This window comes from Neoarius graeffei, chromosome 3 (genome assembly GCF_027579695.1).
Source record: "Neoarius graeffei isolate fNeoGra1 chromosome 3, fNeoGra1.pri, whole genome shotgun sequence".
In the NCBI taxonomy this organism is placed as follows: domain Eukaryota; kingdom Metazoa; phylum Chordata; class Actinopteri; order Siluriformes; family Ariidae; genus Neoarius; species Neoarius graeffei.
The window spans coordinates 118,033,342-118,045,688 of NC_083571.1; the positions used below are offsets into that span (position 1 = coordinate 118,033,342).

At 38.4% G+C, this 12,347-nt stretch overlaps 2 protein-coding genes across 3 annotated transcripts in view; one reads left to right on the forward strand and one right to left on the reverse strand.

Annotated features, from left to right (window-relative positions):
• The window catches only part of LOC132883036 (uncharacterized), a 9,571-nt gene extending 2,095 nt beyond the window's left edge, over positions 1-7,476 (reverse strand). Inside the window, exons 1-4 of one of the 2 annotated variants that reach the window (XM_060916161.1) lie at positions 7,371-7,476; positions 6,149-6,264; positions 1,106-2,071; positions 550-864 (exon numbers count right to left, since the gene is read on the reverse strand). In XM_060916161.1, coding sequence (XP_060772144.1) covers positions 550-864; positions 1,106-2,071; positions 6,149-6,263 — 1,396 coding nt within the window. In that variant the 5' untranslated portion in view covers position 6,264; positions 7,371-7,476. Of the gene's footprint in view, positions 1-549; positions 865-1,105; positions 2,072-6,148; positions 6,587-7,370 lie in introns of those variants that run through there. The other variant, XM_060916160.1, reaches the window with a different exon arrangement.
• Positions 7,477-8,082: 606 nt separating this feature from the next.
• Positions 8,083-11,624, forward strand: LOC132883037 (uncharacterized). Its single transcript, XM_060916162.1, has 2 exons — positions 8,083-8,273; positions 8,643-11,624. Exons 1-2 carry the CDS (start codon positions 8,129-8,131, stop codon positions 11,273-11,275), a joined length of 2,778 nt encoding a protein of 925 aa, XP_060772145.1. The 5' UTR covers positions 8,083-8,128; the 3' UTR covers positions 11,276-11,624.
• The last annotated feature ends 723 nt before the right edge of the window (positions 11,625-12,347 follow it).

A 12,347-nucleotide genomic window follows, 5' to 3' on the forward strand; every position in this document is an offset into this window, starting at 1 on the left:
ATACATATTACTCATTCTCTGCAGTGGTCTGAATTATTTGTTATTAAATAGTTAATGTAAGTAAGTAAATGTTAATAAGTCAAATTTACTACTTTAAAAAAACATTTTAAAAAATCGTGGGTGTATCGAATCGTGGGTCAAAAATCATGATACGAATCGAATCGTGAGTTGGGTGTATTGTTACAGCCCTACAGTATTGAGAGCTATTTTTATCCCGATATCACAAAATTCACATTGAAATATCTCTATGGTTCACATGAGAAAATTCAGTAAAACTGTGAGGTCACTGAAACAATCAAAACATTAAATGTAGCTATGTGATACATGGGGTTCCAACACATCAGAAACTATGCCAAATTTGGCCAGATATTGTGATGAATGTGAGAAGGGGCAGAAGAAAGAAGGGAAACAAACTAGAAATAAAAAGTAGAATTACGACAAATTCATTTTTGAAAATAATTTGTGCTTCTTTGTTATGTATTTTTAATAATGGATTTCCACAACCTTTCCATATTTCCATAAATTGTTAACAATAAGCAATGTACTTACTTAGAATCCCATTGACCTTGAACTTATCCAGGACTGTCTTCCCATCTGGCACCTTCCCGTGCTTCCCAAAGGCCACAGCATTTCGGCACTCTGCTGCAGTAAAGAACTCATCAAAAAGAAGATGGAACAATCGGAGGCAGTCCTTCTTTGCTTCTGCATGTATTGCAGCCAGGCGGGTAGAAGACACGAATAGGCCACTTTCTGGATACAGCTCTTGCTTCCCAGATCTGTGTTCTGGAGCCCCAACACCAGCCTGAGGTTGGATCTGTTCCACTTTGTTCAGAAAGCTTTTTAATGCCTCGAGGTGCTCACCACCTGTGACACAAAATATGAATTACCTTACAGGGACACAGCAGCAAAAATAAACTAAAGGAAAGGAAGAGACTAGTTTTATTTAAAAAAAATCAAGAGATTTCATGATGGGCAAAGATTTTTACCAAATTGTTAAAAGCTTTTAAGTTTTAGTTTAATTTGGTACATTAGGAAAATTGTGAGAGAAAAAAGTAATAGTGTTAAAGGAACAATTAACTGCAACAGAGAGACAAAATGTACTTACTTATACCGCACAGCACATCCTGCAGTTTGGCCTTCTCCTCCACTAATTTTTCCACCTCTGGCTTGCATGCCCTGCATGGCTTCCATGATCTGTCTTCTCTTGATTCAGGCAAACTGAAAACTGGCTCTCCATATTCTGGAAGTGGATCACGCTCGATGATTAAAGTATCTGCAGATGATGAGCTTGAAGAAGTCTCATGTTCAGACGTACTAGGCTGGCTCTGGTCCCCAAGAACAGCAGGTTTTTGGTTTTTATTAGGACTGTACAACATTTTGAGAAAGCTTTCTTTGGGTGTTACAGTAGGAGCTGGTGGCTGTCTTCGGTGATCCAAATCCACCAAAACAGGTTGTTGTGACAGGTCTGAAGATGTGGGCAGTGCCGTGTGAGGTTGGTGATGCTTTGGATACTGCGAAAGGTTGGAACAATGTGTGACTGGAGACAGAGTGGGTGCATACTGGTGGAGTGGCTGGATAGGTGGATGCTGGTAACATGGATGCGTGTGTGGTGATGACTGGGAAACTGGAACCTGGTACTGTGGCCAGGCAGTTACAGGCTGGTGCTGTGGCTGGATAGGTAAAGATGACTCGATAGGTTGAGGTTGGTACACTGGCCAGGTAGTTGGAGGCTGGATGACATTGTGGTCCACAGTATTTGGATGATCCTGTACAGAGGTGGACTGACCTGCTTGAGGTAGTGATGGAAGGTTGTAGAATCTTTGAGCAGCTGCATCTCTTTTTTTCATGTCTTTCTTTGTGGCCTTCTTGGCATCCACTGTCTTGTTATCTGTTCCAACGAAGTCCACTGTGGTGCGGTAGAACTTGCTGTTGGACCATCTTGCAAGTACTTCTTCCCCTGGCTTCAGATCTCTAAGGCAGGCAGTGGGTTTATCATCTTTGCTTAGTATATCACAGACATTAAATATCTTTGCCGTGTATCCATCTTCAAAGGTCAAAAATACAAAAAGTCCTGAAAATGAACATAGAGTAAGTAAAGGAGATTTTGAGTAAACCAGTACAGGCTAAAAATCAATCTTACTTAAACATGCTACTATATCTTATTGGTCTCAATTCTAATCCTCTTAGACCTTAGCAAAGATAAAAATTCATCTCTTCACTTTAGCCTTCAACTAGCATTAACTTTATTCTTTTTGCAATTGCTTCACACTTCTTCACTCATGTGACACTTTACAATAACAATGTATTTGATTTAAATCATGCACTCTGTATTCTATCTTTTCACTTTGTTTTTATTCTATTTCATTATTTAATGATTATTGTATGGATTTTATTATCAACAACATCAACAAGATTCTATGCATGCGGTTATTTCTACTAATTTCTCCAAGATGTCCGCCTCCTCCAGGTAAACAAACACCTGGTTGCATGTTTCCTCACCTTTCCTCAAGCAGACATGCCTGTAAGTCCGCCAACATAAATTGTAGATAAAAGCCAGATAGCAGCTGCTAAAACCTTAGTCATGGTGCAGGAAGAAGTAACTACGATCAAGCTAGACGAAGAACCGATGTCAGGACTGCTATAACACCGCTGCTGAGGTTAGGCTGTAACAACTTAAGATCGTACTCTTTGTTTACTTTGTGTTGTGTGTGTTATTTTAATAACCTAGCTTTCTTTGTACCAAAATCTAAATTTATATGTCTTTGACTGACTCTTATAGATCCTACCATTGAGAATTGAGACTACTAAAGTTTATGAGACTGCTTTTAATAACGAGACTTTATTATCTTGTAATATTGATTAATTTGGGTTATACAATTATTGTTAAGCTTCCTAGGAGATTCCTTTCGCCTCCCAAGGACATAGCTTCAGGAAGGTGGTGCCCCGAGGTTTTGTTAACCCTATATGATTAATCAATAACTTGATAATACGATAATTTATGAATTGTGACCATAACTGGTCATAAATCAAATACAGGGATGAGAATGGGACATTTAAAAAATTCTGAAATGTCTGCCAAGGGCAGACATAACGCACGCAAAGCGTGCATTGGGGGGGGGGGGGGGGGGGTTTCAAAGGGGGGTGTGCCTTATATATGAATGTTTTCAAATTCAATGATGGTTTAAAACGTTTATAAACTTTAAGATAATAAATATATATCGTGAGCGATAATGGAGGTAACCGTAACGATATATTAGATTCCTCCTGACTCTATCTTTGACAATTTAAGTAAAACGTACCTTTGTGCTTTTTTGTTTTGATGTGCTCCTGGATGTTTCTAGCTCCTCTGTTTCCATAATTGATCGTATCTGAGCACAGAATACACAGAACCTTTCCTGGCACGTCCACATTTCGGATATGTTCCGTCAGGCACGTCGTCACAGTTTGTGTCCCTATCTGCACGGTAACGCTACTATTGAGCCATGCCCATCGGAAACAGTTCTTTATCCCATTCAATTTCCCTGGTACGATCCTCATTTTTGCGGTCCAAAACTTTCGCCATATTGGCGAAATAACTTTGAAAACTAACCAAAATAACTAGAACTTAAGAAGTGATCAAAACCGTGTACGTATAGCTTGTTTCTCCGTGAACTGTAGAAGTGAGATGAAACTAGCGCCAAAACGTTGCCGGAAATCGTCGTGAGTTGTCGTTAGCATAAATATTGAAGAAAGCAATGACAATTTCCGTTATCACAGCTGCAACTAATTTTGCGATGAGCGTTGCCGAAAGCAGGGATGAGAATGAAAAATATTTAAAAAGTCTGAAAAAAGCCAGAGGTTTGGGGGCCGCAAGCACCCAGCGAGGCCCAGGGGCAGAGCCCCTGTGGGGGCCCAGGGGGCAGGAGCTAATGATTTTTGGCTATTTTTTTTTATTACCCCAAAACCATTAATTTTATCAGCAAATAGTTGCAATTTATTTGGAAATAAATTCCCCTACTTGGTGGACTACCAGGTGAAAATGATTAATATGGTACAAGAGACTTGTTTTTAATCAATTCACATTTGATGATTTCAAAAAAAAAATCAATGCACCTTTTAATATAAACGAGCTCAACAGTATTATATTTCTGCACTTTAGCTATTCATGTCTTTGAATACTCTAATACTTTACAATGAAGTGCAAACCAGAGAAAAGTTCTATCATATAATTCTCTTCAGCTTTCTTCTGATGTTATCATGGTAGCAGGAGGTCTTGCATATTAAGCAGGCAACATTCAACATCACTCATCACTTCCCTTTCAACTGTTGTGTGTACTAACTAGGTTTTATCTGGACAGGATGTTGCGTAATGTAATACAGATACCATATGGTTAATCTGAAAATCAAGATGGTGATTTTGAATTAAAGAACAGGCATGTACAATGGGCATTACATATTGGAAATTTTTTTTAAATCAAAAACTATAAGTTCATCTCGGCCTAAAAAATTTGGGCAGATGCTCCCGCGCGGCACACGCCAACAATCCCCCCCCATGAAATGAGCAATAAGTTATACACGGTATCATACCTAAAATTTTATCAGAAATATAGATATGATACTATAATTCTCCCCAACATGCTACATTAGATAAGCTAACCCCATTTATAAAAGATACACACTTATATATGACGTGTATTTGATATATATCTATATGTGATATATATGATGTATATTCATACATTGTTACTTTACGGAAATCTTCAGTAAGTTTGGTCTTTTCATGCCAGCCTGTTGTTGACCTAAATATAATGCACATGAAATGACAGTCCTCACCTCAACATGTCCTTTACAATCATTTAAGCCACCATGGGCAATGCTGAAACCACTGCTGCAAACAGTACATCGTGCGAAACTGTCATTATTTTCTACCCTTATTAGACAGGGAGATTATTAGACAGGGAGATTCTTCTGTGTAATCTGAGGTGAAGTGGGTTTTGTATTTTCATTTTTTGGGGCGCGCGCTCTCTCTGCCATGCCGATCCTGTAGGCTGCACTGACTCAACTGAAAACGTCGGTCCTCAAGAAAAGGGATAAAAGCCCGCCCATACTGAAAGCTGATTGGCTTATTTTGCTGAGTAACCCAATCAGGATGCTCTTTGTCTAGCATGCGCTACATGAACAGGCACACACGCAGTCTCTCTCTCGCACTCTGTCATATGCGCACATTCTAAGATGCGCGAGGTAGACAATGTTGCGCATGCACGCTCTTGCTCGCTTGCTCTAGATTCTGGGAGATATTCTCCAATTTGCGGGCATCAGGGAGCCGCTATCAATATGCGGAAGACTCAGGATGTCTGCGTTATAAGGTGACCACAGATCGTTAACCATACACACACACCCCGAAAATTTCTCAAAGGATTTACATCGATCTCAAAAACGATCATTTTGGTCTGAAAAAGTCGGAAATCCGCCAATTGGCGGAAAATTCTCATTCCTGCGAAAGATGCTGGTGGGCGGTCGGTCCTGCCTGCTTGTGCCACCACAAGCCTCGCCTCGCGCCGACCCCCCGAAATTTTCTCAACGGATTTACACGTTTCACAAAAATGACATTTTCAGCGGGAAAAACTTGGAATTCCGCGGCTCCACGGAAAATTCTCATCTCTGCAAATAAACAAAGTGCTATTGTTACGTTTCCTAATTACTTTTACCATGTACTAACTCGACCGTAAGTGTTTTACATAATAAACAAAAGACAAAGTTATTTTTGTCTTTTTTTTTGCTGATCCGAAAAATGATCCGATCCGTGACTCTGATCTGCGAAACGATCCGAACCGTGAGTTTTTGATCCGTTGCACCCCTAGAAATAACGTTTTTTAAATCAATTTCCCAGCCCCAAACGTAGTGATAATTTGACCAATAGAGTTGTAAAATTCTGTCACTAAAATGTATACAGTTTCAAGTGGGGGTTACTCTCGCCTTTCTTGACATTTAGTAAAAAAAAATCCTGTAAATCAATGTTTGTGGCTGAAGCTGCCAATATATTGATAATAATAATCCCAGTTATAAGAGACCAGAGACTGTCAAAGATTTTGGTTATTATAGTGTCCAAAGTAAGTTAGAAATGACAATCACGCCAAAAATTAGCTAAGCCGTGTAGTGAAATAATTACCATCGGAGTCATCTTTGGGTGAGCCAGGGTCTGGTTCATAAAAACGCAACTTCTTCGGTGGGTATCGCACTCTTTTGGGCATCTCTTTTTTGGCATTTCCTGCTGGGCCATCCATTCTGTTAAATACATAAAAGTATAATACATTTTAATTATTTAAAAAGGTGGTTCAATGTCTTATTTAGTTTTATCATGTCATATCTCATAATTTGGTACAGCATCTTGTTGAAACATTTGGATACAGAGATGTGTTACTGTAACCATATCAGACAACTCAGGAACTGAAAAACATGGTCTTTAAGAGGACATATCCTCTTAAATTTCAACACATTACAATTTTGGCCACAGCAAGCACTTTAAATATGCATGAGGCTCCAATGCAAATATCTTAATTGCCAAAAATCATACTTTTATGGTAAGATTTGATCACCAAATCAGACTTGCTGTCTTGTTTGCTAATTATTTTATATATATATATATATATATATATATATATATATATATATATATATATATATATATATAAAATTAAATATGATTAACCACCCACAGAAATCTGAAGAATTAACACATGAATAAGTATATAAAATTATGTTTAAGTCATGAAACAATAAGCAGTATGATCTGCTCTGAAACGCTGGAGGTGTGTGCTGGAGATACTGAACTCTGTCCAGCTGCCTGCTCCCTTATAAACATACACCATTTACAACAAGTCTTGTTTAGAGCAGTCTTAGGATAAACAACATGGATAATACTGAAAAAATAATATTCATTAGCCACTTCAATGTAATTCGGCACATATTTTGTAGGTAAATATGGACTAATTTCGGTAACAATGTAACTTAAATGACCGGCTAGCAGGCGATCCATCACAATCATCGTTGTGTTAATTTGAAGTTTTTTTCAATGGAGTTCAATATTACTCACTTCACTGTTTGTGAAAAAAAATAATCCCAAAGTGCATATTCTTTACATAAAGATATTACCGCAATAAGTTACCAGTTAATGTTAGCTAATCATAACAAGTTCATGGCCACATGTGGCCATGAAGCTAGCACATGAAGCTAGCTAGTGAGGCCTATAGCCTCACTAGCTAGCTTCACTATTTGCTACATATGCCGACCAGTTTCTTCAAAAAAAAAAGTATCTGAACCAACATAAACACACGCCATCTAAATTTTTACAAAGTTTTACCCAAATTACGCTTGACAAAGATGTCGCTTACCTTCTTTTACGTCCCGTAACGGTTCTTCCTCCAGCTCTCCTTCCCGCACTCCAACCATAACGTAAGACTTTACGTCAGTCAGACCGATGTCAATTGACCAATCATGATGCAGCATTTGTGACTGATGGCGCGCTCTCCCAATGAAATGTTGACGTTAGGGCTGCATCATCTACTGGGTTAAAAGTTCACAACTTGTTCGCGCCAAATGCAACTCGTTTGATTTTCATTTGAAAATGGCACAGAGGCACAACTCACGCTGGAGGAGAAGAGTGAAGAGCCAACAAAATATTTGCAAAAGATACAGAAGAAAGGTAAGGAAATTTACATTTTATTATTTGTTTATTGTCACTTGAGTAAATGTACTTATATCCAATCATTGATTGGATATAAGTACATTTACTCAAGTGTTGGTACTGAACTTGCCACTTAATATTTCCACTCCACTACATTTTGGAGACAAATATTTTATTTTTTACTCCACTACATTTATCTGATTACTGTAGTTTTTATTTACCTTACAGATTGTATGAAGCATCAGAGCCAAAGCACCACATTTTTTAATTAATTTATCTAAATGATTTAACTGATGCAGATAGTCAGATAAATGGTTAATATCAGATCTGGTAATCGGCCGTGTCAATAATCAGCCCACTTCCGGTACACAGTACATGTAAATATATGTGTAATTTACTTATAGTTTTGACACTGAAGTATCACCTCTCAAACAGATTCAATAAAATATTAACATTTTAATCCACATGAAAGGGGGATTTATAGCAGGATTTGTCATATACTGCATTGATTTTACCCAGGTATGCCTAATAAAATTGCATGCAAGTATTAAATATGTTAAATGTATTATTCTCTGTTTTCAGCCGGACACACAAGGACTGGAGAACAGAGGTAACGAATGTGCAAAAATGTAAACAACTCTGTTAGACATGTAAGAAATTGCATGTTGTAAAGCTTTAAATTTTGATCGACTGCAGTGTTATTTCAAAGAAAAGTTAATGTATCCAATAAATCACTGTTACTTATGTGAGACTTGTGAACCTCACTTGGTTAGTCAAGGTTTTACTGGCAGCTCAGGTGACTATAACACTTTAATAATCTAGTAATTAGTAATGTGTTTAGCAGAAGTATAATGAAAAATAAACATGTCTAGTCTAGTAAGCTATAAATGCGCCGATACTGCTTTTCAACAATTGGTGTAAATGAGTCATTGCTATAAGAAAAAAAATTTGCTAAATACATTGGGAATTTTTTTTCTAGAATCAACAAACTCGAGGTCAGATGACTGCCGCACCGAGCAAGAGACCAGTTCCGCTAATCTGGAAGCTGATGACGTTGCGAATCTGGAAGACTCTTCGAACACAAATTTGTGTGACCTCCATAACACCAACCATCCATCCCAGTGCAATGGACACACAAGTGAGATGCATCACTCTGGACTTAATGTTGAATCAGAGCCTGAACAGCCTTTTCACATAGATACATTTGTTGATCACCTACCTGAATTTGTTGAAGAAGGGACTTTAGATGAAAATGTGTTATTTGACGATGACCTGTCATTTGATGATGACCTATCATTTGAGGATGGTTTAGAGCTAAACCAAGGGGAGGGAACAGAACCCAAAAGCCCTACAAACACTGGAGATCGTCCAATTTACAGAGATGCGCCAATTTCTGTTGCAGAGAGTCTTCTCCTCATAATGACTTTTGCAAATAGACACAAAATAACAGGAAAAGCTCTCAGTGACTTGCTTACACTAATCTCTCTGCACTGCCCCTCTGATATCCAGACTGAATGTCTTCAGAATTTACACAAATTTAAGAAATTTTTTGATGATTCCTCCTCTCCGCTTTTGCACAAATACTGTAGTGCATGCTTCATGACTGTTGAGAGTACAGAGAACCAGTGTAAAACCTGTGAAGCCAATGTGTTGATGGAGGGGTCAACTTCCTATTTCATTGAGGTTCCCATTGAAGCACAGGTGAAGAGATTGTTTGCTAAGGAAGGTTTTGAAGAAAAACTTATGTTCAGGTTTAATAGACATAAAAAGTGTCATGACAGTATTGAGGACATATATGATGGAGAAGCCTATCAGAAATTGACTACTTGTAATGGGCCTCTCAGTGATTCCAGAAACATTTCTTTAATGTGGAACACTGATGGCATACCCATTTTTAAGTCTTCAAAGTTTTCTGTGTGGCCTTTTTATTGTGTCATAAACGAGTTAAACTTTGTTGAACGCACTAAACGAGAAAACATGATATTTGCAGGTCTTTGGTTTGGGGACTCAAAGCCGTCAATGTTGACATTCCTTGAACCACTATGTGACACTCTGAACAAAATCGAAAGAGATGGAATTTCTGTTCAGTTTGCAGGAGCTCAAGAGCCTTTCATATGCAAAGCCTTTACCATTGCAGGGACCTGCGATTTGCCTGCAAAAGCATTGGTACTTAATACTGTTCAATTCAATGGACAGTTTGGGTGTCTAAAGTGTGAACAGCCAGGTCAAACAGTAAAGACAGGAGAAAGAGGTCATGTCCATGCCTTTCCTTTCCAGAGGACAGATCCAAAAGGCCCGCCTCGTACCCACAAGGGGTTTGTAGATAATGCCAAGATGGCCTATGATTCCAACAGCATTGTACGTGGGGTGAAGGGACCTACCTTTCTCAGTAGACTAAAAAACTATGATTTGGTCTTGGGTACAGGTATAGACTATATGCACTCTGTACTACTGGGAGTAATGCGTCTATTGATGTTTTTGTGGTTTTCCACAGAGTTTTCCCGATGTGCATTCAGTATGGTTAGGTCAGTCAGAGAAGTTGACAAACGCATGAAAGAAATAAGACCGCCATTTTTGATCAGATTTCCTCGTTCTGTGTCCTCTCACAGAATGTTCTTTAAAGCATCTGAGTATCGGTCCATTTTGCTGTTTTTCGGGCCAGTTGTATTCCGGGGCATTCTTGCAGGCCTGTACTACAACCATTTCCTGCTCCTTAGTGAAGCGATCTTCATTCTTATGATGGAGACAATAACCCCTGTGCAAATAGATCATGCTGAAAAACTACTTTGGAATTTCTGTTCTCAAATGAGTGGACTTTATGGTGAACGATACATGACAGCCAATATCCACTTACTTGTCCATTTAGCAGATAGTGTAAGAGCTCTTGGACCTCTGTGGACACACTCTTGCTTTCACTTTGAAGACAAAAATGGGTACTTACTTCGTCTTATACATGGGACCCAGAATATACCTGTCCAAATGGTTAATGCTGTAAAGACTATACAATCTCTCCCTAGCATCACACAAAACATAAAGCTGAACACAGTAGCTACCGAGTTTTTGGCCAGAATGACAAATGGCATTAGTTATCAAGCTACTAATATTGTCAATAGTGTGGCCATGATAGGGGCATCATTCAACAGATGTCTTGAGACTGATGATATGTCTCTTCTGGAACAGTTTCTTGGTCAGGTTTTATATACTAATGTTGTCAAGGCATATAACAGAGCTCAAATAGGGAAAACGGTTTACACTTCCAAGCAGTATGTCAAAGCCAAAAGACGGAACAATTCCACAGTGTTATTTTGTGATGGTATGCAGATCAAATATGGCCAGATTGAATTATTGTGTTCCTACAAAGAAACCAGTGAAGGTCAAAATGAGATAAATCTTGTATTTGTGAATGAATTTGCAGTTGCAGGCATAAATCTTCTAAGGGACACTTTGACAGGTGGGACATGTTTCCATATTGTGAGCCTCTTGGAAGTTCCTGTAAAAAGGACAGTAGTTGGACTTGAAAGTATTTTGGGAAAGTTGATGTTCATTGATTTGTCCTCAATGCCTGGTATTGTGTTTGCTGCACATTTCCCTAACAAACTTGAAAGGGACTAAACATATTATGAACTCAAAGACATGATCTTATTGTGAACAGAAGAGCCCATGATTTTTCCAACTAGTAGAAATTCCTTACTGAAAATGTAAAGTCTCAAGTTGATGGGCAGATAGTATTGTGATGCCATACCAAGACAAATGTCAGTGATCTCAATAGTTTTATTAATCTATTGCCACACAAATAGGTCACTTTGGGGCTTAACATGAGAAGATACAGACATCTGAATATACTACATTGACGCCACTAATGGTCTGAGTTTTTGGCAGTTAAACTTTGATACAGCTGAAATGTATTTTCTTGGTCTTAAAAGCTACATTGTTGGATGCTAATATAGTTTTATGATCTTGAAAGACTGTGATAAGTGCAATCTTCCATGTACTAATATTGTTAGATTATTGCTTTTGAGATGTCCAGTGAAACATATTGTTATACTGGTTTTTGTTGGCATTTTGTAAAATAAATTTCCGCAATGCAAATGTCAAAAGTGTGGCTTTCTGTTTACTGTTTTGATAGTTATTTTCCTAACTATTTTCACAAATGTGTTCGCTATTGGAGGCAATGGTAGTGGTTGTAGTATTTTTAAGTGATAAAAAGTGCTATATTCTGATATTGGACTTTGTTGAAATAGTAACTTTATTGCTCTCAAATTACCAATAAATTACTGTTTTTATTTTACCTTTTCAGGTTTTTTTCTAGAAAAATTTAGTATGAGGGCGCTCACCATGGCGAGGGAGCAAAGCGGGGGGGGGGAGATGGTGCCGGTTGTCCCCCCCCGCTGTGCGAAGCCTTTGAAAAATTGAGGCTCCAATGGGACATTCTGAGTATCTGAGAGGGAAATTGTAACAAATTGTCTGTCAACATTGAAAAAGAAAGAAGTAATCATCTTCTGCCCCAGACAGTCTTTGGCTTTCTTCCGTTTCGTGCCGCGGGGTGACATCTTTAAATGCCCAAGTGTCAACAAAAACAACTCGCGAACTACTTCTCTCAAAAGCTCCCGCGCCGGTGGGTGAAAGGTCATTCAGTCTCGAGAAATCTCGCTCTACAAGTCAGCTGACCTTGTATGTAACCCAT

What these genes read in the sequence shown, in the direction of transcription:
- LOC132883037 (XM_060916162.1), top strand. Translation starts at nt 8,129, where the DNA reads ATGAAAGGGGGATTTATAGCAGGATTTGTCATATACTGCATTGATTTT. An exon ending in ACAAGGACTGGAGAACAGAG is followed by an intron (nt 8,274 to 8,642) that starts GTAACGAATGTG and finishes TTTTTTTTCTAG; the next exon opens with AATCAACAAACTCGAGGTCA.